The 27,104-nt window shown below is 33.7% G+C and overlaps 1 protein-coding gene across 2 annotated transcripts in view; it reads left to right on the plus strand.

Moving 5' to 3' along the window:
• ftz-f1 (ftz transcription factor 1) overlaps positions 1–27,104 on the plus strand; it is a 228,197-nt gene that overhangs the window by 40,336 nt on the left and 160,757 nt on the right. The window contains exon 1 of one of the 2 annotated variants that reach the window (XM_076408310.1): positions 15,855–15,971. The exons of the other annotated variant lie outside the window; for it this stretch is intronic. Coding sequence (XP_076264425.1) covers positions 15,959–15,971 — 13 coding nt within the window. The 5' untranslated portion in view covers positions 15,855–15,958. Of the gene's footprint in view, positions 1–15,854; positions 15,972–27,104 lie in introns of those variants that run through there. 2 annotated transcript variants of the gene reach the window in all.

Below are 27,104 nucleotides of genomic sequence, written 5' to 3' on the forward strand. Positions count from 1 at the left end.
ATACTCACTCATTTATGTAAAATTAGGTTAATAATAAAGAAAATTTAGGTTATAATAATCCAAATAAAATTGAAGTGCGCTTAAAAGTTCAAGTGACGTCAATGTTTCGTAGTGCTTCTGATATTGGTATTTGACTTAGCATTGGCGAATTTTGAATTTTTTTATTTCTATTTCTGGTAAAATATTAGTAATCCCACCTTTAATTTTTAAATAAATGTATTTTTAATAATTTCTCTATAGTATATTATTATGTGATTCTTTATTACAGTCATCTAGCCTATTACGATTTTGATGTTAATTAATATTTTGATAGGAAAGATTTAAACGGCGACTACGTGTTTATTTTGCTGATAAAAACATTCAGCACCACAGATTTACATCATACGAAACAGGCGACCTTGACCCAAATTCCTGTCCTGGTTACGACACAAACAAAAAAAACCGAATATATACGTAAACTACTAATGAGACGACATTTTTAAACTACGCCATTGCTCGAAAACTCACTGTCCAAGAATCGTTTTATTGAGTCATCCGCCACACCAAATATCGACAGATGATGTGCGTACGTCTGCGTGTGTATGTTTGTTTTTTTATCATCCATCAACCGTTTTCAGGTTAAGCGCTAACCATGACACACTGACCACTTTTACTCTCGTTAGGGTTATTCCATAAAAGATAAACTCAAAAATACCGAACCTGCTTCATTATTATACGGCCGGCGTCTCACCGGTTGCATATGCCTACATAATAAGCCAATCCGGTCTCTCGTTGGCGTACGTGTTCTATTTTATTATTATCAGTTTTTTTTTCGACAGTCGCTGGTGTTCTGTTGTTTTATTTCTTACCGCCGGCAAGTTCGTACACCAAATTACACGACCTACTATTGCTCGACTATTTATTCAATGTGTTTGTTTCGTTTCTTTAAGGGGGCAAATAGGTGTAGAAGAGGCTTTAAAAAAAATACTTTTTTTTTGTTTCGTAAATCGATAGTACAACTATTCAAGAATATACTCTGAAAATTTCAAAGTTAAATCCCAAACCAATCGTTTTTTCGTGGTTTAAGGATTCTTTGTTTATTTTAATAATAGATATTTTGGATATAAATGTACAAAAGTATTAGTGACCCAGTAGGTATCTTTACATTTTAAGATCAGTTCTAACTTAACTCTCATAGCGTGAGTTTCATTTATACAAACCAGCATGGTGGTTCATGTCGTACCTTGTAAAAGATTTTGATGGAAATCAGCAGTTAAATAACTGTAATGAAAATAAAGAAGAAAAAGTGAAAGAAGAAAACAGAAAAAAAGAAAAAGGAAAAAAAAAGAAAGAAGAAAGCGAAAATGAAGAAGACGAAGATTTATTGAGAGATTATTTACTCGATGGATGTTTCGGCGGTCATACTCAAAATGCAAATGAAAGATGCAGTTCAACGGTTTGGTGATTGCCTCTAAAACATTTGCGTTCTGGTGCGTTAAAAATCGTTCAGGTCTCGACGTATTTATCTGCGTGCTTATTTAATCAAGAAATATTCTGGTTTTCAACCATTCTGAACGAGCCGTTATGGCTGTCGGTATCAGGAGCTTCAATTATGTCCAGGAAGTTGACAATCGACGCATAATCCAACAAAATCGACGCTTCTTTGGAGAGTAGAGAAGCTCGAAAAGATCGAAGAGAACAGCATCAAGCCGAAAATGACGCATATAGTCCATCCAAAATAGCAGTGAACGTCATCCCAATTTATGACGTCAAAACGGTGCAATGTTGTCCCATTTATGTTGACATTTTACGCATTTTGATTTATTTTAGCTCTGATATATAACAACATTCTAATATAAATAAAATACTGAAACAAAAATGTTATTAAATATATATTTTTTTAACATTACAGCACATCTAATGCATACATTATCGAAGGATTTAAATTATTATTTCATATCAAATAACAAAAGTAATGAATGAAAAAAAATATCAAAAATGTCAAAACCATTGTATTCAATAGTTAGGTTAGGGTGTTTATATTAATGCCACATATTTTCACCGATAGATATCCCTGGTCATTGGAATGAATCCCTGAATATAGCATATTTGTGTTAGCCGATATTTTTCGATATTTTCTCAAAATAAATTGAATATAATTTTTAAAATTGGTACTTAAGTTTAAAGGTTACGATAATTTTTTTTCTCCGATCTATTGATATATTTTTAAAGATATCGAAATAGATACATCGATATTTTTTTCGGCGGCTGACACTCCTACCTGGTCAGATAATAACATGGTTTTTTCTAGATGTTGCGAATTGATGTCGCCTTGATGACTTTTTTCCAACTTGTTTGGAACTCTAATTCTCTTAATTTTTGTTAATTGATAGGGTTTTCTGGTATTGATTATCCATTGTCCAAGTTTTAATTTCTGTTAGTTTTTTTTACAAGATATTTATTGACGCTTCAGAAATATAGAAAATCAAAAATATATTTTGATTTATCTTTACTCAAGTTTTAATAACATATTTTTATAACTTCGTAGCAGTTGAATTACATTTGCTTTTTCCTGGCTAGTTCAAAGAGATGCCGTCGAGTGATGTTGAAGACATATATATATGAATTTAAACAACTCCAAATGACATATCGTTTTCTTAAGCTGAAATTTCATTTCCATAAAAATAATTGTTACGGATGGATAATGCATCAAAAAATATCGTAATACAAAAACTTAGAACTTGTATTGATGTCACCAAATCAAATGCCAGCTATTACAGCGCGTGCTCTAATTCCAAAAAGTTTTTTTTTTAAATTTGCTTGTGTGGTTGCATATACCTACATAATAAACCAATCCGGTCTCTCGCTGGCGTACGTGTTCTTTTTTATTATCATTTTTTTTGTTCGACAGTCGCTGGTGTTCTGTTGTTTTATTTCTTTCCGCCGGCAAGGTCGTACACCAAATTACACGACCTACTATTGGTCAACTATTTATTTAATGTGTTTATTTTATTTCTTTAATTGCGGTTAAGAGCGAAATTATTCGGCGATCGACTGTACTTGTTTCATGAATGAGTTTTCGATTTCTCGCCGGTGAGTTGATTGATTTCATCATCGTCCATCGAGGAACGGGTTCTTGGAAGTTGCGGCTCCGTTGGGTTCGGGTTAATTTACGTGACGGGAACCACTCGCGGGGGACGCATCCTTTTTTTTCTTGTCGTAACTTTCGGGTTGGTTCGTTTCGTCATTGCGACATCGCTTTTAAAAGTATTATAAATTTCTGTATATAAGGAGCGTTAAATCAGTATGACGGTCACGTTACTATTTCAATGTTGGTGATGTACAACGTGATGAAATGATGCGATATACCTGTGTTGCAATCAGCCAAGAAGGAGAATACAATAATTCAAGCATATATCAATTATCGCGTGTTTGGATGTATTATGATGATTTTTTCATGTTAAAAAGAACTCTATTGCAAAATATTAGCATATAATAAGAATGAAACAGGGAACTCACGTCTTCTAAATTTGTGATGCCCAAAAGTCGCAATGTTGCCTCATTTAACTTTGACTTTTAGTTTATTTTGGTTTTGATATATAACATTCTTCTTCCTAACATACTTCCAATGCATATATTATCGAAGAATCTAAACTACAGTTTATAATACCGTTACAATAGCTTATAGCTAGGGTTGTGTTTTATTATATTTACATTGAACATTAAATTTTTTCCAAACCACCTATCGTATCCCCTGGAGAAATAATCCATCTAATGAACTGAAATGAATCAGACATATCAGACATGACATGATTATCAGACATTACCTCTTTTAGTTACTTCATTTCATAATTTATTCAGTAAATTACTTATTTTATTTAATATTACAGTGGATAGGCCAAGTAAAGGAGCAGCCCATATGAGCATAAATAGGGATAAAGAAACAATAATTGAAAATAAGGAGCGCTTCAGGCCCCGAGCTCCGCTACCTGGCTTAGGTGATTTGACAAATGTTCTAACTAAACAACACCAAAAATTCATTGTCTCCGCCGGAAATCGAACCTGGGACCACCGTTTGGGAGCTAAACGCTTTAACCATTAGACCATAGAAGCAGGCGTCTACTATATTTCTACGACGTCTTAACAGGTCAATTAAAAAGTCCCCGGCCTGATACATAAATTGCGCTACTAGAATTAAAGCCAAATATTTTTTAGTTAGCTCTAATCCTCAAATGATGCGCGTATCATTAGTTTGTGAATTATAGCATTTTGAGTGAAGCAACTTTTGTTGTTGTGAATAAAATGTATAAAATGTATGTGTGTTGATAAAATATTGCTTTTTGAAGGGAAAAAGTGCAGTTGAAGCAAAAACTTGACTTGATGCCGAGTTTCCGGACACTGCCCCAGGACAATCAACCATCAAGGATTGGTATGCTAAGTTTAAACGTGGTGAAATGAGCACCAAAGACGGTGAACGCAGTGGACGCCCAAAAGAGGCTGTTACCGACGAAAACATTTTAAAAATCAACAAAATGATTTTGAATGACCGTAAATTGAAATTGAATGAAATAGCAGACACTCTAAAGATATCAACTGAGCGTGTAAATCATATCATTCACGAATATTTGGGTATGAGAAAGCTCTGTGCTAAGTGGGTGTTGCGCGAGATCACTTTTGACCAAAAACAAGAACGAGTTGATTATTCGGAGCAGTGTTTGAAGATGAGTATGCGTAATAAACCCCCGAGTTTTTGCGTCAATATTTGACAATGGACGAAACATGGCTCTATCGTTTCACTCCAAAGTCCAATCGACAGTCATTCGAGTGCACCGGCTCCAAAGCGTGGGAAAGCCCAACAGTCGGCTGGCAAGGTTATGATGTCTGTATTTTGGGATGCGCATGGAATAATTTTCATTGACTACCTTGAAAAAGGGACGACCATCAATAGCGATTATTACATAGCGTTATTGGGCCGTTTGAAGGTCGAAATCACCGAAGAACGGCGGCATTTGAAGAAAAATAAAGTGCTGCTTCATCAAGACAATGCACCATGTCACAAGTCAGTGAAAACGATGGCATAAATCCATGAATTGGGCTTCGAATTGCTTCCTCATCCATCGTATTTTCCAGATCTAGCCACCAGCGACTATTTCCTGTGCTCAGATCTCAAAAGGATGCTCGCTGGGAAGAAATTTTGGTCGAATGAATAGGTGATCGCCGAAACTGAGGCCTATTTTGAAGCAGATGACAAATCGTACTACAAATATGGTATCGAAAAGTTGGAGGATCGCTATAATCAGTGTGTTTTCAGTTGACCTGTTGTGTACCGAACATAGAACCTCCTGCTATTAAAGAGGTGACACCAACAAGTGAGAAGAAACAATTACGAACCGAAACCAAGTTAGTTTAACGGCAATATTCCAAAAAAAATTATCTGGTTTGTGACATTTGTTATGACAAAAGATGTTAAAGCGTAACGCACCGGAGACAACGCGAAACGCAATTTCTGAAGTAATACCGTTTGGGAGGCCGCGATGGAAAAAATCGAAAGAGAAAAAAAAACGGACAAAATCTGGTTCGGCGTGAATCAACGTTGCACCACCGAATTGCAAATTTATTGCGCGTGCCAAGAACCGATCCGTTTTTGCCGCGCGTATTGAATATCGTTCGCGAAACGAGAGTAAAAGTGGTCAGTGTGTCACGGTCGTCGGTGTTTTTGGGTTACGGCGGCGCGGGGGGCACTTGTGATCGTCGGCTTAGATCGGGGCGAGGAGATTGGCTAAATCTGGTCATCTGGCGAAAATCATATATCTCGATGACGAAATGATTGCTGGTAATCGCTAGCGGTTGCGAGAAGATTCTTTGATACGTTTCTAAGTTGTGAATTATTGTGATTTCGATTTTTAGGAAAATTCGATCCCCTTCTATGAAATTTTATATCTAAACAGCATTTCTCCGTTTGTACTATTTTTTAATCGACTTCAAGAAAGGAGAAGGTTCTATATTTGTCTATATATATATATATATATATATATATATATATATATATATATATATATATATATATATATATATGTATATATATATATATATATATATATATATATATATATATATATATATATATATATATATATATATATATATATATATATATATATATATATATAGCGAAGACGGTGAGCGCAGTGGATGCCCAAAAGAAGTTGTTACTGACGAAAACATTAAAAATATCCACAAAATGATTTTGAATGACCGTAAATTGAAATTGAATGAAATAGCAGACACTCTAAAGATATCAACTGAACGTGTATCATATCATTCAAAAATATATGGGTATGAGAAATCTGTGTGCAAAGTGGGTGCCGCGCGAGCTCATTTTTGACCAAAAACAAAGAGTTGATGATTCGGAGTAGTATTTGAAGATGATCAAGAAGATTTCACTCCGAAGCCCAATCGACAATAATCCGAGCGAAAACGTAACAGTCGGCTGGCAGCTTTATAGCGTCTGTATTTTGGGATGCGCATGGAATAATTTTCATTGACCACATTGAAAAAGGAGGGACCATCAACACTAACTATTACATAGCGTTATTGGACCGTTTGAAGGACGAAATCGTCGAAGAACGGCCGCATTTGAAGAAAAAAAAATTGGTGCTTCATCAAGACAATATACTGTGTCTCCAGTTAGTGAAAACGATGGGAAAAATCCATGAATTGGGCTTCGAATTGCTTCCTCATCCATCGTATTTTCCAGATCTAGCCACCAGCGACTATTACCTGTTCTCAGATTTCAAAGAATGCTCGCTGGGAAGAAATTTTCGTCGAATGAAGAGCTGATCGCCGAAACTGAGGCCTATTTTGAAGCAAAGGACAAATCGTACTACAAAAATGGTATCGAAATGTTGGAGGGTCGCTATAATCAGTGTATCACCCTTGAAGCGTATTATGTTGAATAAAAAAAACTAATTTTGCCAAAAAAATGTGTTTTACTATGGTATGGTTTTACTATTACTATGGCCGTGGACTTTTCATTTGACCTGTTATTAATCCTTAACTGGTATCGCCAAAATAGGTCACAAGGGGTGAAAGTAAGTTCTAGAAAATAAATTACAATAAACGAAAATAATTTTTTTTGGAATATGAAAATTATTACTATTTTTTACCTTTTTTTTAATACTAAAATGAATTTTTTTCTTAGTTTATAGTTCACAGAGAAACTATATATATAAAGAAGATAGGTGTAAAATTTCATAACGATTGGTTAAATACTCTAAAATCTACACTACACACAAATTGGAAAAACATATTTTCGGGAAAAACTTACTAATTAATCAGCTATCTCAGCACCATATTGCAGTCCTTCATCAGCTTCATATGTGTCATTTTCGTCTTGCTGCTGTCCTTTTCGAGCTTCTTTACTGTCCAAAGATCTGCATCGATATTGTCGGATTATGCGTCCATTGTCAAAATGGTTAAATAAGATCTCTACAATTTTTAAACCGAATTGCAAATGTTTTGCTAATCGTCAAACTGTTGAATTAAAACTTTCATATCCATTTTGAGGCTTTTCGCCTAAACATCTCTCGAGTAAATCATATCTCGCTAAATCTTCATTATTAGTCACTACAGAGTATAAAACAAAGTCGCCTTTTCTGTCCCTATATCCCTATGTGCGCTTAAATCTTTAAAACTACGCAACGGATTTTGATGCGGTTTTTTTCAATAGATAGAGTGATTCAAGAGGAAGGTTTATATGTATAATACATGCATAATATACTAAGGCAACATTGCTAATTTTAGAGGTTTCTAACGTGATGTCGTAAATTAACCTATTTTTTTAGGCTTATTTAGCAATTAGCAAAAACGCTGCCTAACCCTACGAGTTAGATCAAGTTAATGTACTACAGTATTGTACACCATAAAAAGGTCTACAAAAAAGTCCGCGATGGTATATGTTTATCTTTTAGGGATAACCCACATTAACCATTTTTATTGTTTACTTTTTACGTGAGAAAATGGCTTATTTACGAAGCTATTTTAAGCAATACGGCATTTATCCTTATCGAATTAAGTACTTTAAATACAGTGTGCAATTAATATAGATCAGTATGGTTCCTTACAGCATGTAAATTAAACAAATATTTTCGGAGATATTATAAATTTAAAATTTGGGTTTAAAAATGTGTAATGTAATAATAATTGTATGAATTTAGATATTCCAAAGATAGCAGGAAATGTTCATAGTAAGTATAGGGGAAGAGGAATTGTTTTACTCCAAATTTAATGCGTGCAGGCCAAGGGCAGTAATGAATGAACCAAAAATACTGGATCGATTTTAATCATGTTTTCATTGATTGACATAGGCATATATATTTTATGCCCGTGCAAAGTCGGAGCGGGCCGCTATGTTTTTATATACAACGTTCATATTTTTTCTGTAGTGTATTTAATTTAGTATCAGCATTGCACCAGTGCGAAGCCGGGGCGGGTCGCTAGTTTATAATACATTTGAAATCCAAAATTTTTTAATTATTTTCTTATTATATATATTAACATATTTACATAGTCTTATGAATTGTTAAATAGCATACGATAAGAGTACTGTGGCAGCGTAATTTTAACGTAATTGTTTTGGGTTATTTCGTGAAAAAATTCTTTAATAAAATATCAAAATAGGTTATATCTTTGAATTAAAAGTATTTGTTTAGTTTGTGTTAATGCATGTATCCTAAATATAACCACTATATATCATAATTTTATTAGCTGTGATAATCCTTTTATTTTTTATATGAAATTTGATTCATTTATTTTCTTTTTTCCAGGTATGTCCTCCACATTTGACAACGCGTCTAACATTGAACCTGTATTAATTATTGAGAGTAAGTTATCATATACTGAAATATAAATTACAATTAGTTTAAAAGTGCTTAGATATATTATTAAAACACATTGATATAACTAACTATGATGAATAATTAACTCTATTTACGTCCATCCATTATTTATTCTATATCTATTTATTCTAACAGCACAGAATGATTCAATTTTAAACCTACTGTATTTATTGTTTTTGCAATATATGTATCAGGCGATCAATATGGATAAAAGATAAAGACTATATGAAGCGTATATGAAGTAATGAAAATTTACAGCAGTTAAAATGAAACTATATAATTGGCATATGTGGAACACATATGACAAGTAGGAGAATTACGAATTATTGACAGTAAATTTGTAAACATTTAAAAGTATTGATAAATGTTAAGGTGTTATAACAATTAATGTAACAAGGTATGCGACTACACCCGCTCCAAAGCGTGGGAAGACGCAACAGTTGGCTGGCAAGGTTATGGCGTCTCTATTTTATAGTGTTATAGCGTCTCTAGTGTTATTGGACCGTTTGAAGGACGAAATCATCGAAAAAACGGCCGCATTTGAAGAAAAAAAAGTGGTGGCTTCATCAAGACAATTAACGGTGTCACAAGTTAGTGAAAACGATGGAAAAAATCAATGAATTGGGCTTTGAATTGCTTTCTCATCATCGTATTCTCCAGATCTGGCCCCCAGCGACTATTTCCTGTTCTCAAATGTCAAAAGAATGCTGGCTAGGATGAGATTTTCGTCGAATGAAGAGGTGATCGCCGAAACTGAGGCCTATTTTGAAGCAAAGGACAAATCGTACAACAAAAATGGCATCGAACAGTTGGAGTGTCGCTATAATCAGTGTATCACCCTTGAAGGGAATTTGGTTAAATAAATAAGACTAATTTTGCCAAACATGCGTTTTACTATGGTAGGCCGGGGACTTTTCAGTTCAACTGTTATAACATGATTCTTGTATGTATCAGAACATTTTTTGTTTTTTTGATCTGGTTATTTACCGGAACAATTTACGTATTGAAATTTAAACTGACTGATAAATAACTAAAGGTACTGGTTATTTGTAAAATTGCAGCAGGAATAAATTTGTATTTTTTCCCAGTTTAAGGCGGGAAACGCATGAAATAAACACATAACGTGTTCGAAATGTAAATGTCCCTCGACGGCCAAGAAAACCCGACTAAAATAAGCGGCGCGCGCTCCAAATAGTCCAGCGCGACCCACTGACCCATTAAACTAGACCCGATTACGTTGAAAAAAGTTGCGGTTATCGTTTTATTCGCCAAAAAAAATAATCGGAGCCTTCGATTTTAACTCGGCAAGCGGGTAAATTTATTTTATAATTCGAGAAAATTAAATTGGCAAACACCGTTTTTTTATCGATCTAATTCTTTTGTATTCGTGTTAAGATAGTTTCATCATTATTTAATTTATTTATTTTATTTGATCAAATCAAATATCTTAGGCAATTTTTTAATAGATTTTAAATATCCTGATGCTAACTTATATAGTTCGTTCAAAATAACAGTGAAATGATGTCATCAGAATATATGATCAACTATGACTTTTAGTTTATTTTAGCTTTGGCATATAACAACATCCTAATGTAAATAAAGTAATTGAACTAAAATAATATTATCAAATATATTTTAATATTATAGTACATCACTACATAGTATAAAACAAAGTCGCCTTTTCTGTCCCTATATCCCTATGTGCGCTTAAATCTTTAAAACTACGCAACGGATTTTGATGCGGTTTTTTTCAATAGATAGAGTGATTCAAGAGGTTTATATGTATAACACATGCATACTATACTAAGGCAACATTGCTAATTTTAGAGGTTTCTAACGTGATGTCGTAAATTAACCTATTTTTTTAGGCTTATTTAGCAATTAGCAAAAACGCTGCCTAACCCTACGAGTTAGATCAAATTAATGTACTACAGTATTGTACACCATAAAAAGGTCTACAAAAAAGTCCGCGATGGTATATGTTTATCTTTCAGGGATAACCCACATTAACCATTTTTATTGTTTACTTTTTACGTGAGAAAATGGCTTATTTACGAAGCTATTTTAAGCAATACGGCATTAATCCTTATCGAATTAAGTACCTTAAATACTGTGTGCAATTAATATAGATCAATATGGTTCTTTACAGCATGTAAATTAAACAAATATTTTCGGAGATATTACAAATTTAAAATTTGCGTTTAAAAATGTGTAATGTAATAAAAATTGTACGAATTTAGATATTCCAAAGATAGCAGGAAATCTTCATAGTAAGTATAGGGGAAGAGGAATTGTTTTACTCCAAATTTAATGCGTGCAGGCCAAGGGCAGTAATGAATGAACCAAAAATACTGGATCGATTTTAATCATGTTTTCATTGAGTGACATAGGCATATATATTTTATGCCTATGTCACCTATTTTTATGTTTTTATATACAACGTTCATATTTTTTCTGTAGTGTATTTAATTTAGTATCAGCATTGCACCCGTGCGAAGCCGGGGCGGGTCGCTAGTCTAATGTATATATTGTTGAGGGACTTAAACTATAGTTGTTCGAACAGCCACAAAACTTTGTAGGTTGGAGTTGTGTTTAATTATATTTACATTGAACTGTTTTTTGATGCCACGTAACATATGAAGTAGAGTTCTAGGTGCGTTGTTTATGTAGTGGTGTCCTCTGAAAATATAATCCATCTATCTAATCCATAAATAAAGTATTTTATTTTCATTGGAGATAATTTTTATCTTTTTACGTTTAGTTCTTGTTCCCATCGTTTTTGTGTTTCCTTGTGTTATTTTGATATGAGTATATTTCTCTTTATTTTCTTCTATTACTATCTTTGAACATTCCTCTTACAAAATTCTACCGATTCCTTTTACATTTTCTGATTATCCTCATCATTCAAACAAAATGCTCATGTATATTCCGAACAACTACACACATTTTTACGTATCTTACAGTCACTTTAGAATCGCTGTTCAAGTTGATTAATAAATTATTAATTTCCAATCTATCAAACACTTGTTCATGCTTCGAGCATTTGTCATTTCTTCTTCTGTGTGGCTGATGGAGTTCTTTCAAATCGAGGATGTTATTGTAGATAATGCTTCTTTCCGCCAGTCCAAACAATTCTTTATTGTGTAGGTCTCTCGACCAACACGTCCGTGATAATATATCTTTGCCACCCACTTCATATCAAATGCGATAGGATTAAACATACAATGATAGGGAGAAAGGCTTAATACCCTGTGGCCATATTTCTTTGCCATTTGATCTATAATGTATCCTTTTCTATCAATCCTGATTGGTATTTATAAAAATAGTTTGGTTATGTCTTGAGATAGATCCTAAATATTTATTTTAGATTCTAGTGGTGTGCTATTTAAGGATTCCGTATAGATTTGACGATGAAGTAACGAATATATACAATAATGCTTCTAATTTTTTTATTTACCATATGATTTGATATAATGGGATATGTGTGTCTAGTCCTTTTTTTTTGTAGAGCCAATCATTTTTACTTCCTTAGCTGTATTTGATGTCAATGATTTTTTACAATGATTTTTTAAAATAACAGCAATTATATAAGGCGTCTTAAAAGAGTGTTAACTTTTATCGCTAACATTACAGCCTCAGAACTCTACCACTTTAAGGGAATGAAGGAGTTTCTGATACTTACAATTGGGATTAGTTCATAAGATATGTTGAAACATCGTTTGGAATTCAAGGGTTATCTCTTATATATTTCTGATTTCGATTGATACACTTTTTATGCGTCAAAATTCGAAATTTTGTCAATAATGTTTCTGCTCTGATATCCAAAACATTTCGTCAACGCTTCTTTGGTATGGAATACCGCTGCTCTCGTAATATATTCTTAACATGCAATAAGAATAATACAAAATCAGGATTCTATAGTAGATAATTCACGATATTAACGATTTAAGTGCTCCAAAAATTCACCTGTTTGCTAGTTGATGGTTTTATCGATTAAATCATAGAAATGACACGTAATGACGGTGGCATTTCCGTCATGGTAGGTCTAAGAACGATTAATTTAACCAGAAAAGGAGTTATTTCCAATTTTTAACGTCAATTCTTGAAGGTCACTGACGTAAATTCGGGAAATTTCGATTGGAATTTGTAGAAATTTATTTCTAAAATAATTATTAATAAATTCAAAGTCATTGCCAAGTATACTGATATGTTTGATAAGACCAGTAGTTTGTTTTTCCCCATTTCAGTGATTTAAGAGTAACAAACGAAATTACTTCAATTACAGTTTCAATTGTAAATATTGCCGACTTGGTGGCGCAGTGGTAAAGGCGATGGGACAGTCCACCTACTGTTGCGTTCGAATCCTGCTGGGGCATGGTAAATTTATGTTTGTAATTGTTTAATATTTGCCTGATGATCCAGTAACCGGGCTGGGTAAGACCGGATGTCTTCTGGGATGATTTCTAAAGTTGGTTACTCGCCAGTCGGTAGGCGTGGTTCGGAGCCCACGTTAAACTTTAGGCCCAGTCCGGATAAACCCATGGTTGGTAAAAGGAGACTTTAAAATATATTTTAAAAAAATTGTAAATAATGGGTACCAGTAAAATTCAAAATTAAAATATGGTTTATATTATTTTGTTTAGGGAGACTGCAAAAAAGTCTAAATTTATTATTGCATTGTCCATTGTCATATTATATTATTACATAGATCAAGTAACATGTGGGACAAAAGTCCCGCTACCATTTTAATTGCCTGTATCTTTGCTCATAGAAAAGACAAGTAAGTTTGGTTTTCATAAAAAGTTTATTTGGTCTCTACATTTTTTTTTTCGTTATGATTGAAACATTATATCAGCTAAATGGTGACCGCTATTCGCTATGCAACTTTCGGTCCTTTTAAGACATTTTTCATGACGTCCTGCAACATCTGAAGCTGAAATTCTTCAATTTCGTGACGAATATTGTCTTTAAGATGCTGAATTGTTTGGGGCTTATTCACATAAACTTTTGATTTTAAAAAACTTTAATAAGAAAAAGCCTGGTGCTGTTATAAATCCGAATATCCCGCTGCCCATGCTAAATCGACACTCCGCAAAATTAGTCTTCGTGGAAAACGTCATTCAATAATTAAATTGTTGAAAGAGCAGTGTGTGGTGTAGCCCCATCTTGCTGAAACCACATGTCTTCTAGTCCTTGCTCTTCCATTTCAGGCACAAGAGAATTTGCTTGAAAATTGAAAATCATGTCTTGGTGCCGTTCAACAGTAACAGTAACTGCAACACCTTGGTCATTTTCAAAAAATAGTGACCAATGATGTTTCCCACACATATAGTTGTTTTTAGTGGATGCAATGATCTTTTATTAATTAATTGGGGATTCTGTATTTGTGAGTCGGTATTGGGACTGTTTTGTTTAATGACGTGTCCACTGAGAAGAAAATGGCTTCATCGCTCATTGTCAATTTAGACGAAAAATCTTCAATAAATATTGTCACTATTTCTGTTCGTTCTTGTGGCGTATATTTATCCATAATAAAATTTGGACGTGTATATAACACAATGGTTAAAGCGAAACTGAGCTAAACGTCAAAATGGTAGCAGGACTTTTGCCCCATATATTATATTTAGACTTACACTATTTAATCTATACAATTTAATATAATATTGGATATCTTGTCAATTCTACTAGATGATAACTAAAGAAATTACACCAGGCATTTCAAAACCATAATTACAATAAAACCATAAACCATAAGTTCCACAACATACTCTTTTCATGACTCATAACTTAGTTGGGAAGTTTTGGTATCTTCAATCTGACTCCATTGAAACATTGCTCCTAATAATGGATAAGATATCCCTGACAGATACAAGTATTACCGTCATGATTTCAGAAAATGTTAGATGATTTTAAGTCGTAGACAGTGGGTCGCTATAAGTTTTGAAGGAAAGAAGTTAGAAAGAACTTTTCAGCAAGATAATCCTGCTGTTGATACTGCGAAACTTCTTAAAGATTATTTTTCACAACATTCAAATTTTCTCGCTCTTTTTATTTGAATATTATTAATAGTTGTTTGGTTAAGCTAGCATGTGTTGTGTATTCAAATGATAAAAAATTTAATAATGCTGCAAAATTAAAAAGTGCCAGGATGAATGGAAAATCTTATAAGTATAGAGTAAGATTGTTTTTATCTATCTATATGAAACGCTGTTGAGGAGACTTGTTGCTGTAGAAAATAGAGAGGAAGTAAACATTATTGAAGTAAAAAAAAATGTTGTTGTATGGTTTGTCGATCGTGTTATTCATCGAATTTACGATCATAGAGTCTAAAAGTCAGAAATTCATTTTTATTATATTAGAATTGTGATAAAAATGCTTAATGTGCTAAAGTTTTGTCGCTTAGTATATTTGTTTGAAATTGAACGTATTTGTATGAATTATGAACTAATTAGTCACCAATTAGTTTAATATCTTATCATTTTAATTAGAACGAATGTATCATAACAATATCGACTACTATTTATAAATAAATACGAAATAAGTTCAAGAACCAAGTAGGCCATGGGGACGTTTTTGAAATTTTTGATAGAGCACCACTATCAACATTACTGTTTTCCGAAATCCGCCGATCTATATTTAAAAAAAAAACGAGTAGCAGCAGCAGCAGCAAAACACTGCGATTAATCCGTTCGCCAAATTTAAAAATACGCGTTTATTCGCGCCTATAACCTAAATAAACCGCGGTAGGTGTCCATGGACGACATCTCCGAAGTAGGTCTAGTGTATTGGGTATCTAGGTCGCTGCATCACCAATCGTGCCACGTATTTATCCTTAACTCGATACACATACTACGTTTTTTTTATGTTCGGTCTCTTTCGCGTTGTGCAATCGGTGATAACCCGAAGCGTTGCCGATTTTAGTTGCTTCGACGAAGAAAGTGACAGAAAAATAATGGTGGGGTGGCCCTGACCTGGTGAATTTTGCGGTTTGTAGTTCGCAGAAGAGTTCTGAAATGGTATTAGTGATTTAGTGGAGGTTCATCGGTAGTCGGTCGACTTTCGCTTTCAAATGAAACGACTTCATGGTTGTAAAGGGTAATACAAATGTTTATGACGTTAATAATATGATTGTCAATTAATGCCTTTTACGACCAAATTAAAAATTTATTCGCATTATATTATATTTTTTGTTATATAATGATTATTTAGATGCTGATGAATGATCTGATCTTGAAAATGTTTTCAGTGCCGGTCAGTTCCTTGGACCAACGATTTTAATGTTTTTGTTATTTAATTTATTTATTTATTCTCCTGGGTTATTTAAAGTCTATTCTCAGTTTTACAGAATGTATAATATTTTTATTATGTATAGGTTAAGTGATATAATTTTGATATATAAAATATATAATTTTAAGTATAGAAAAGTAGACATTAAGTTTATATATGAAGTTTCTCATGTAACTTATTTATATAAGTAATATAAGTATAAAAATATTGAAAAATAAAGAAATATACAGACATACAAAGACAAAATATAAGAATATAGAACTATAAAAATGTGGTGAAAAAAGCGAAACGTATAAGGTACAACTAATATACTTATTTGAATGTTAATATAAATATTTGTTATTATCTTCAAATATTTTTTGTTATGTTTTTGAGTCTTCTTTTTACCAACTGGATTTACTACTTATCTGGACTGAACCTACAGTTTAACGTGGGTCTGAACCACGGCCCTCGACATTAAGCCCACCGACTGGCGAGTGACCAACTTGAAAATCATTCTGGAAGACATCCGGTCTTACTCAGCCTGGTTACTAGCGTGACTGGGATTATTTTCCTTGTCGGATTTTACACTATTGCCTAAGGACAATCACAAACATAAATTTAGGGTCACGCGCCAGCAGGATTTGAACCTACCAGTATCGTAACAGCAGGAGGTCTACTTTGTCGCATTTACCATTGCGCCAACCTCGTTAAACATTTGGCAATATTCTGGTTGGGGTTAAAAAGTTCACCAGCTGATCCAAGTTTTTTAACTGAATGCACTTTTCCATCGTCTCTCCCATGTACGGAGACCCTTTCTTGTTCAAATTCTTTGTAGCTTGTTGCGGTATTGTATTGGCGAACCAGAAGTGGAGGTTGAGGTTGTCGTCTGTGTATGCGGGCGTGGGTAGGGCTGGATTTATGGTGTTTGGAGTGAACTGCGCTATTAGAGTGAGTTGCGTTACTGTAGTCTTTCGGTCTTCTTCTTCTGGCTCTAGTAGGGATTATGATTTTTTGCGCTTTGTTTGAAGAGTTGTGAGAAAAGTCCTTAATTTTTATCGCTTTTACTTTTGTCCTTGAATTAATTTTGGTAATAATTTTTTCTACCCCGATGTGGTAGAAACTTACGGTAACACGCCGTAACCTCAAAAACTGGTAAGGCGTGAGCTAGGATATTTTAAAAAAGGTTATTTGTTTTTGGTATACCGAAAGAAGTTGAAGATGCGAAACTACAAGAGTTATTGGATGAAGGCTTAAACTCAAAAATAATTTGGCCGAGGCATTAAATGTGGCCCAAGAAATGATTAGCGACCGATTACGAGCAATGGGGAAAATCCAAAAGATGGGAGGATGAGTGCCACTTCAATTGAATAACAGGCAATGTATGATCGGAAGTCATTTATGCATCGAATGGATTTATTTTGAAAACCTCTCCAAGGACAAATCCGACTGTCAACTCTTCGCATCAATGGGACACGCGCTTGTCGATCAGCGCACTTCGCCAATTTCGAAGAAGTTAGAAAATGGCTGTCAGTCCAAATGGACAAACAGTTTTTTTTGGGATGACATCCATAAATTGCCTGAAAGATGGGCAAGATGTATAGAATCAAATGGCCCACACTTTGAATAAATAATTTTTTCCATTTTCTTGAAAATTATATAAAACCTGTAATGATATTCCTGCACACCTGGTAGTATTGGTTCATTTCAAACATTAGAGATATTTTAAAAAGCAACACAATAGCAGATTCGTACGAGAGAAATATGAGTCGTATAACTCATATTGAACACATGCTGCATAAATCTAAAACTTCCAGATATAATTAATGAGACGGTTTATTTTTAAACGCCACCAAAAAAAAAACAAAATCGGTTTTCAATAGCGCCCATCGTCGACAATGGTCGCGGTCAAAACAAGCGCGGCGACCATGTGTTGTCTGCGAGACGAAATTTCGGACGGCTGTCCGTAGATGGCGACAGTTGGTCGTGGTTTTGCGCCGCGGCCACCACTTCTTGCGATTGCGTATGCCAAATGCCGAAACGGTTATGCAACTGGTCCGCCATGTTGGTTTCCTTTTCTGTTGTGGGTCTACGTGGGCGACGCAATCGGATTCGGCCGGGACACGACGGATTGCACGAGACGACGGGCGGCCGTTTATGTCTTGTTTCGTATTCCGGCCGTATTATGGCGAATTATCGCTGCCGATCGTTTTATTCGTTGGGAAACTCGACTACGGGATCATTAACTATTTTTTTACTGTCACTGGCTGACACGTTAAGTAGGAAAAGTCTTTTTTCTTAGTTTTTAGGCCTAAAATAGATACGAACAGCCAACTATAGAAACAAGTTTTATATATATCAGGATTTTTGTTTGATATTTCTTCCATTTTATCACTTAAAGCTAGTATATAGTGTATCCAATAAAACAGTGAACTCACGTCACCTAAACTGGAGACGTCAAATCGTCGTATGTTGCCGTATTGAACTATGACTTTTAGTTTACTTTGGCGTCCATACATGGCTAATGTAAATAAGATAATGAAATAATAATAATAATGTTATCTGATGCATATATTATCGAAGGACTTAAACTACAATTACGACACAGCCACAATCGTTGGTAGGTCCAAATCACCTATGGTATCACCTGGACGACTAATCCACTTAATCAACAATTGTATATCCAAGTAATATGTTTTCCTTTCATTAGATAGCATATTTACCATTTTAAGTCCACTTCTTGTTTCCTTCATTGCTGTGTTTCCTTATCAAGTCGTTCTAATATCACTGTTTCTCTTTAGTTTCTTCTGTTATTTCCTGTATACATTTTTCTTGCCGAAAATAAACTTAATCACTACGTTCTATCGAATGCAATTGCCGTATCTATAAAACAGTTAGTATTAGTTATCCCCCCAATAATTTTAACAAAATATTCATATATATTCTGAACAATTACATATATATCAATGTATAAAAATATTTCACTCTATAATACGATTTTACAGTTATTCTATATTAATTATATTCTCACCTTTAGTTGTTTCCACCCTAATTACTTTGTCTTGGTAATTGTCAGCGTTGAATCATCATCCCACATCTAGAAAGTCACTATCGCTTTCGGAGTCACTATTCAAGTCAATAATTACGCTGTCAATTTCAAGACAACCGAAGGGTGTTATAGACAATCCTACTTTCCACATATTCAAACAGTTCTTGCTGTATATCTTTCTCGACCTGCACGTCTATTGTAGTAATTCGTTACCACAACCCCTAACAATTCGATTTGACTGAATATGCAGTGATAGGGAGGAGGACGTTACATTCTGAACATATTGTTCAGCCATCAGATCTACTGTGTATTTTTTTTCAGATCTATTTCTAAAAATGTAAATTACTTAAAACGCAATTAAACATTTCATTTATATTAACCCAGTAACAGTCTGAAATAATCTTTTACATGGTATCTTCAAAATTTATGTTTTGTAAGCCAATCCTTAATCTTTTCCACGGGTTCATTGTCCATAAGAATAACTAATGGCTCCTCCTACTTCTTTAACATCTAATTTTCAAACCAGAGCAAAAACTTATGGTTAATTTCTTCATGGTATTACCTCTTAGACTTTGGGGCATACATTAATTCTGCTCCAGGAATAAAACCTCATACATTCCTATTTCTAGCACAAAGAACTATATATCTATAGTGAATTGTTTAAAAAATGTTATGATTAACAAAACCCAATCAAATGAGAATGAGAAAGGCTTCATTCCCATGTTAACACTGAAGTACTGCAACTGTGCATAACACTGAACCACGATGTAGACCCAATAGAAACAAACGGCATGATCGTGTGTAGTTGTTTAATCAAGTATACTAAATGGTACTAATAAACTTTTTATACTGTGCTTGATATAACAGGTCAATTTAAAAGTCCCCGGCTTACTATAGTAAAACTCATTTTTTTAGCAATGTTTTTTTATTCAACATAATTCCCTTCAAGGGTGGTACATTGATTATAGCGACCCTCAAACTTTTCGATATCATTGTTGTAGTACGATTTGTCCTTTGCTTCAAAATAGACCTCACTTTCGGCGATCATCTCTTCATTCGACGAAAATTGCTTCCCAGCGAGCATTCTTTTGAGATCTGAGAAATAGTCGCTATGGGGCAGATCTGGACAATACGGTGGATCAGGAAGCAATTCGAAGCCCAATTCATGGATTTTTGCCATCGTTTTCCCTGACTTGTGACACGGTGTATTGTCTTGGTGAAGCAGCACTTTCTTTTTCTTCAAATGTGGCCGTTTTTCGGCGATCTTGTCCTTCAAACGGTCCAATAACGCTATGTAATAACTGCGTTCACCGTCTTCGGTGTTCATTTCACCACATCTAAACTTAGCATATCAATCCTTGATGGTCGATTTTGCTGGGACACTGTCCGGAAACTCGGCATCAAACCAAGTTTTTGCGTCAACTGTATTTTTTTCCTTCAAAAAGCAATATTTGTTTGTCGAGTTGACAACGATCAGCAATATTATATTAATAAACTTAAAAAAGTAGTAAGAAACAATAAATAACATTGTACACCGTCGATATTTAAGAACAACAGAGCGATGGTACTACACTTTCTAACATTTATAAACAAATTTAGCGATATAGCGTTTTATTCACTGTAATATCGATAATTAACTTTTGTAGTGTGCTTTGTTCCAACCAGTTTATATGCAATACCTGAATAATTACTTGCACTGATGCTATTGCACTGATCTTTTAAAGAGTCTTAAAATGAGTTTGTTGTTTAATTGAAATTTGCATATATTAGATTTGCATTTCAATATATACTTGTTGTGTTTACTTTGGATTGGGTCATTTATTAGCTAATCATTATATGAAATACTATCTTTTTTAATTGAACTAAAACTATGATGATCTTTTAAGGTAAATATACTTGTCATTATTTATGAAACTAGCGACCCGCCCCGGCTTCGCACGGGTGCAATGCTGATACTAAATTAAATACACTACAGAAAAAATATGAACGTTGTATATAAAAACATAGCGGCCCGCTCCGACTTTGCACGGGCATAAAATATATATGCCTATGTCACTCAATGAAAACATGATTAAAATCGATCCAGTATTTTTGGTTCATTCATTACTGCCCTTGGCCTGCACGCATTAAATTTGGAGTAAAACAATTCCTCTTCCCCTATACTTACTATGAAGATTTCCTGCTATCTTTGGAATATCTAAATTCATACAATTTTTATTACATTACACATTTTTAAACGCAAATTTTAAATTTGTAATATCTCCGAAAATATTTGTTTAATTTACATGCTGTAAGGAACCATATTGATCTATATTAATTGCACACTGTATTTAAGGTACTTAATTCGATAAGGATTAATGCCGTATTGCTTAAAATAGCTTCGTAAATAAGCCATTTTCTCACGTAAAAAGTAAACAATAAAAATGGTTAATGTGGGTTATCCCTAAAAGATAAACATATACCATCGCGGACTTTTTTGTAGACCTTTTTATGGTGTACAATACTGTAGTACATTAATTTGATCTAACTCGTAGGGTTAGGCAGCGTTTTTGCTAATTGCTAAATAAGCCTAAAAAATAGGTAAATTTACGACATCACGTTAGAAACCTCTAAAATTAGCAATGTTGCTTTAGTATATTATGCATGTATTATACATATAAACCTTCCTCTTGAATCACTCTATCTATTGAAAAAAACCGCATCAAAATCCGTTGCGTAGTTTTAAAGATTTAAGCGCACATAGGGATATAGGGACAGAAAAGGCGACTTTGTTTTATACTATGTAGTGATATCATTGTCTGTATACCGTGGTCATACTTAAAGTATTAGATAACATTAAATTAATAAAATATTTATAAATAACAACTTGGAAGTTTTATAATCTTTGGATTGAACACCACAATTTTTTTATATCGGTGGAATATGTGTGATTTCAATATATGTGCAATAAACCCTTTCGTATTGATATTATTTTCTCAAATCACGTTAGACATAAATCTGAACAATTTAGACTCTAAACCAAATAATTGTACTGGTTAGTCGGAATATATTCCCAATTTAGCATGAGGGTGGTTTATCATTTAATTATGAAGGCTATTTGGTGTACAAATGGGTACAAACATTGGGTTGCAGCAAGACATCACAGGTTAGGTGGAGGTTTGGTTTGATTTTCTGAGTTTGGTGCTACTCAGGATTGCGTAGTTTCGTATTTTAAGTCTGTAGGATCCTAAAGAGATATCAAGAAGTACAAGCAATCTGGCGTACACATTCACACACACCTTTTCTGTAACGTTTCAAACCAAAAGGTGCAAAAAGTAAGAAATAGCTGTCGTAGAAGAAATAAAGATATTTTGCAACTATAAATCCATTTTTCCATATCCGTGAACTTATTAAATATTAATATTTTTTGTATAATATTTATTATGGCTTATGAGTTTGTATTGCATTATATATTATTAGCACAAAATCAGAACCTACTAGTTTTGTGTTTATTATGTGACGAAAATATCATACTTTTTGTGAACATTAGTTGGTTATTAAATGTTTACCAATAATTTTGTTTGTGCAACTCTAACGGTTGATATGTTTGGGACGCCAAGCAATTTCAGATTTAATTTTATCTAAAAAGTGCATCATTTTTTGTATCTTGTTTACCACATCTACAATGTTCACAATTAATTTTTTATTAATGAATTGCATGTTTAGTATTAGTTTCAATTTGTTATTGTGCAGCTAACTGCAGACAGGTATAAAAATTAATATATATTTCTATTTGGGTCAAGTCCTTTTTGTTCATTTTAAGAGTTTTGTTTTATATATGAGCAGTTAAAAAGTACCAAACCTTTTCCAGAGCTGGGCAAAATACATGCTTTGCTTTTAAATGATTTTATTTGTATTTTAAAAAATACTATCCCACATGTATGGAAAATAAAAAACAGCTTCTGGGGAATGAATAAATGTCGTCGTAAATTTTTATTACAGGAGATCAAATGGTTTGATTCTTTTGAGTCTGTGCCCTGTTCTGGTGTTATTCAAGAATTGTATTACTTCGATATTGATATGACATATGATTTATGTCTTCTTGCACTTATCTGAATTTCCTGACTGATAGTCGGTATCTGAAGTAGTCGATTTCAACAGTTGCCTGTGTAATAACAATTGTGATTTTTTTTCAATTGACCAATACATTTTCCTATATTTTAACTGCAGTTCTTTCCCTTTCTTTTTTTACATGTTCCTTATAGCAAAATTTTGCATCAAGATTCATTCCAAGATATTTAGCATTCTTGATAAACGAAATGAAAATTATTATTTATTGTTATTAGTACTTGTGTAGTCTGATTATACGTAATATATATTTCTATTTGAGCCCAGTCCTTTTTGTTTATTTTAAGAGTTTTGTTTTATATATGGGCAGTTAAAAAGTACCAAACCTTTTCCAGAGCTGGGCAAAATACATGCTTTGCTTTTAAATGATTTTATTTGTATTTAAAAAAATACTATCCCACATGTATGGAAAATAAAATAACAGCTTCTGGGGAATGAATAAATGTCGTCGTAAATTACATGAGATCAAATGGTTTGATTCTTTTGAGTCTATGCCCTGTTCTGGTGTTATCCAAGAATTGTATTACTTCAATATTGATATGACATATGATTTATGTCTTCTTGCACTGATAGTCGGTATCTGAAGTAGTCGATTTCAACAGTTCCCTGTGTAATAACAATTTATCATGTACTGCTAATTGTGTTTTTCTTTAATTGACCAATACATTTTCCTATATTTTAACTGCAGTTCTTTCCCTTTCTTTTTTTACATGTTCCTTATAGCAAAATTTTGCATCAAGATTCATTCCAAGATATTTAGCATTCTTAATAAACGAAATGAAAATTATTATTTATTGTTATTAGTACTTGTGTGGTCTGATCATACGTAATATATATTTCTATTTGAGCCCAGTCCTTTTTGTTTATTTTAAGAGTTTTGTTTTATATATGGGCAGTTAAAAAAGTACCAAACCTTTTCCAGAGCTGGGCAAAATACATGCTTTGCTTTTAAATGATTTTATTTGTATTTAAAAAAATACTATCCCACATGTATGGAAAATAAAAAACAGCTTCTGGGGAATGAATAAATGTCGTCGTAAATTTTTATTACAGGAGATCAAATGGTTTGATTCTTTTGAGTCTGTGCCCTGTTCTGGTGTGATCCAAGAATTGTATTACTTCGATATTGATATGACATATGATTTATGTCTTCTTACACTTATCTGAATTTCCTGACTGATAGTCGGTATCTGAAGTAGTCGATTTCAACAGTTCCCTGTGTAATAACAATTTATCATGTACTGCTAATTGTGTTTTTCTTTAATTGACCAATACATTTTCCTATATTTTAACTGCAGTTCTTTCCCTTTCTTTTTTTACATGTTCCTTATAGCAAAATTTTGCATCAAGATTCATTCCAAGATATTTAGCATTCTTGATAAACGAAATGAAAAGTATTATTTATTGTTATTAGTACTTGTGTAGTCTGATTATACGTAATATATATTTCTATTTGAGCCCAGTCCTTTTTGTTTATTTTAAGAGTTTTGTTTTATATATGGGCAGTTAAAAAAGTACCAAACCTTTTCCAGAGCTGGTCAAAATACATGCTCTGCTTTTAAATGATTTTATTTGTATTTTAAAAAATACTATCCCATATATATGGAAAATAAAAAACAGCTTCTGGGGAATGAATAAATGTCGTCGTAAATTTTTATTACATGAGATCAAATGGTTTGATTCTTTTGAGTCTATGCCCTGTTCTGGTGTTATCCAAGAATTGTATTACTTCAATATTGATATGACATATGATTTATGTCTTCTTGCACTGATAGTCGGTATCTGAAGGTGTCGATTTCAACATTTGCCTGTGTAATAACAATTTATTATGTACTGCTAATTGTGTTTTTTCTCCAATTGACCAGTACATTTTCCTATATTTTAACTGCAGTTCTTTCCCTTTCTTTTTTTTACATGTTCCTTATAGCAAAATTTTGCATCAAGACTCATTCCAAGATATTTAGCATTCTTGATAAACGAAATGAAAAGTATTATTTATTGTTATTAGTACTTGTGCAGTCTGATTATACGTGAATTGTACATGCAGAGATTGGTTCCAATTATTGTCATATATTCTCACTCGCCTGTTGTAATTTTCGTGTGGTTTCTTCGTTGTTGTCTCCGATAACAAGAATCAGAGTGTCAACAGCAAATATAGCTATCGTGATATTTACCGTTCGTGATACGTCACATGTACTAAGTAGGTAAGTAATTGGTTCCAATACACTTCTTCGTGGTGCAGCTGGTTTAGCTTCTTTTACTGTAGAGTAGGTTTCCTCTTGTTTGACTCTAAAAATTCTGGTTATAATGTAAGATTTTAATAGTTTAGTGTATTTTAGCATACATATTTTCTGTAGCTTATAAACAAACCGTCATGCCATACCTTATCAAAGGCTTGTGCTAATTGTAAGGATTTTTCTCTCTATAATGGGATGAATATATGATGAGTGGTGACTGTTGCACCCTAATGTGTGAAACAGACCCCCGGACTCGGTTCAACTACTGTTCATTTCTGATTTATACTTTTTAACTCAAGGAATGACTGTTGATGACCAAAAATTACCCAATTTACGGTATAAACAATTTTTGGTAATTTCTGAAGAAAACTGTAGTGTGGTTTTATATTTAAATCCACTAATTAATAATATACGACGTCAATTACGAAAGTACATGAACGAAACATGAATTAACAGTGTGTTTGTTAAGCTGGATTTCGCAAGGTATTGTTTGCTCGTACGTGTCCCATTCCAAAAGCGAAGAAAAATATCGGCGTTACAGCTAATCTCAACCTGTTCTGGTTATTAGGCCATGCATTAAAACAGTTAGGCGGCCCGACGAGTTCCTCATAAATATCGTTAAGGTTCTGTCGCGCGGGACCGCAAGCGCGCACATTTTGTGAAGTGTAATGGGAACAATGCATGCATAAACTATCATTTTGCATTGGTGCACTTTAGCCTTTCGCGCTATTTAGGACATGCCGATCGTATTGTTCGGTTGTACCGGTGGTTCTAATTAACCGACGCCGTAAATACCGACGTTCCCGATGGATGTCGTCTACGAGGGTTGATATTTATATTTTGAGGCTAATAATTGATTAATAATAATTTTGCTCTAACTTTAAAAACATGTGAGGGGGGTTCCGATAGACCGAAAACATGGCGAAACTGCAAGAGCTACTGGATAAAAACAGTTGATAGAATGTCCACGAGTTAATTTTTTCATTGAGATCAATTTTTTCACTGAAACAAAATTGTCAAGTAGCCACTGTATACAACACATGTTAGTGTAGGGCAAAAATAAGAACTGCAATGACAAAAAGGTCGTTGAAGCCTGGAGAAAGGAAAGTTTAGTAGTGACAGGTACTAAACGGCGATCATAGCCACCTGCTCACGAATGAGTGCATTCTCTTATGATTTGGAGCTGAGTTGTTGTTGCTGGGAAGCGTGGGAGATGAATTGCTTGATTTTTGAGTGTTACTTTTTTTCATGAATTTGAATATTGCGTGAGATAAGGAGGATTCTCCTGAGTAGCTTGATTTGGAAAACTTTAAGTAGACCTCAGAACCGTAGAGGAAAACAAAATGTATTATTATCTTTACAATCATTACAGCTTCTAACTTCGTACAATAAGCTTTTTATGGGGATTGAGAGTCTATTGATGTTGCGGAGCAGAAAAGACAGCAGGTTGGCTCTCCGCGAACCGAATGCTAACCGAACCGTCGCTCGAATTATCGTTTCTTATGGATAATGATGGCGTGGGTTTTCTGAGGCCTGATTTGCAACCTTCAGAATTTAAACCACTGGACC

This window comes from Rhynchophorus ferrugineus, unplaced genomic scaffold (genome assembly GCF_030347505.1).
Source record: "Rhynchophorus ferrugineus isolate W39M unplaced genomic scaffold, kcgeb_rfMv2 rfM6, whole genome shotgun sequence".
NCBI classification, from domain to species: domain Eukaryota; kingdom Metazoa; phylum Arthropoda; class Insecta; order Coleoptera; family Curculionidae; genus Rhynchophorus; species Rhynchophorus ferrugineus.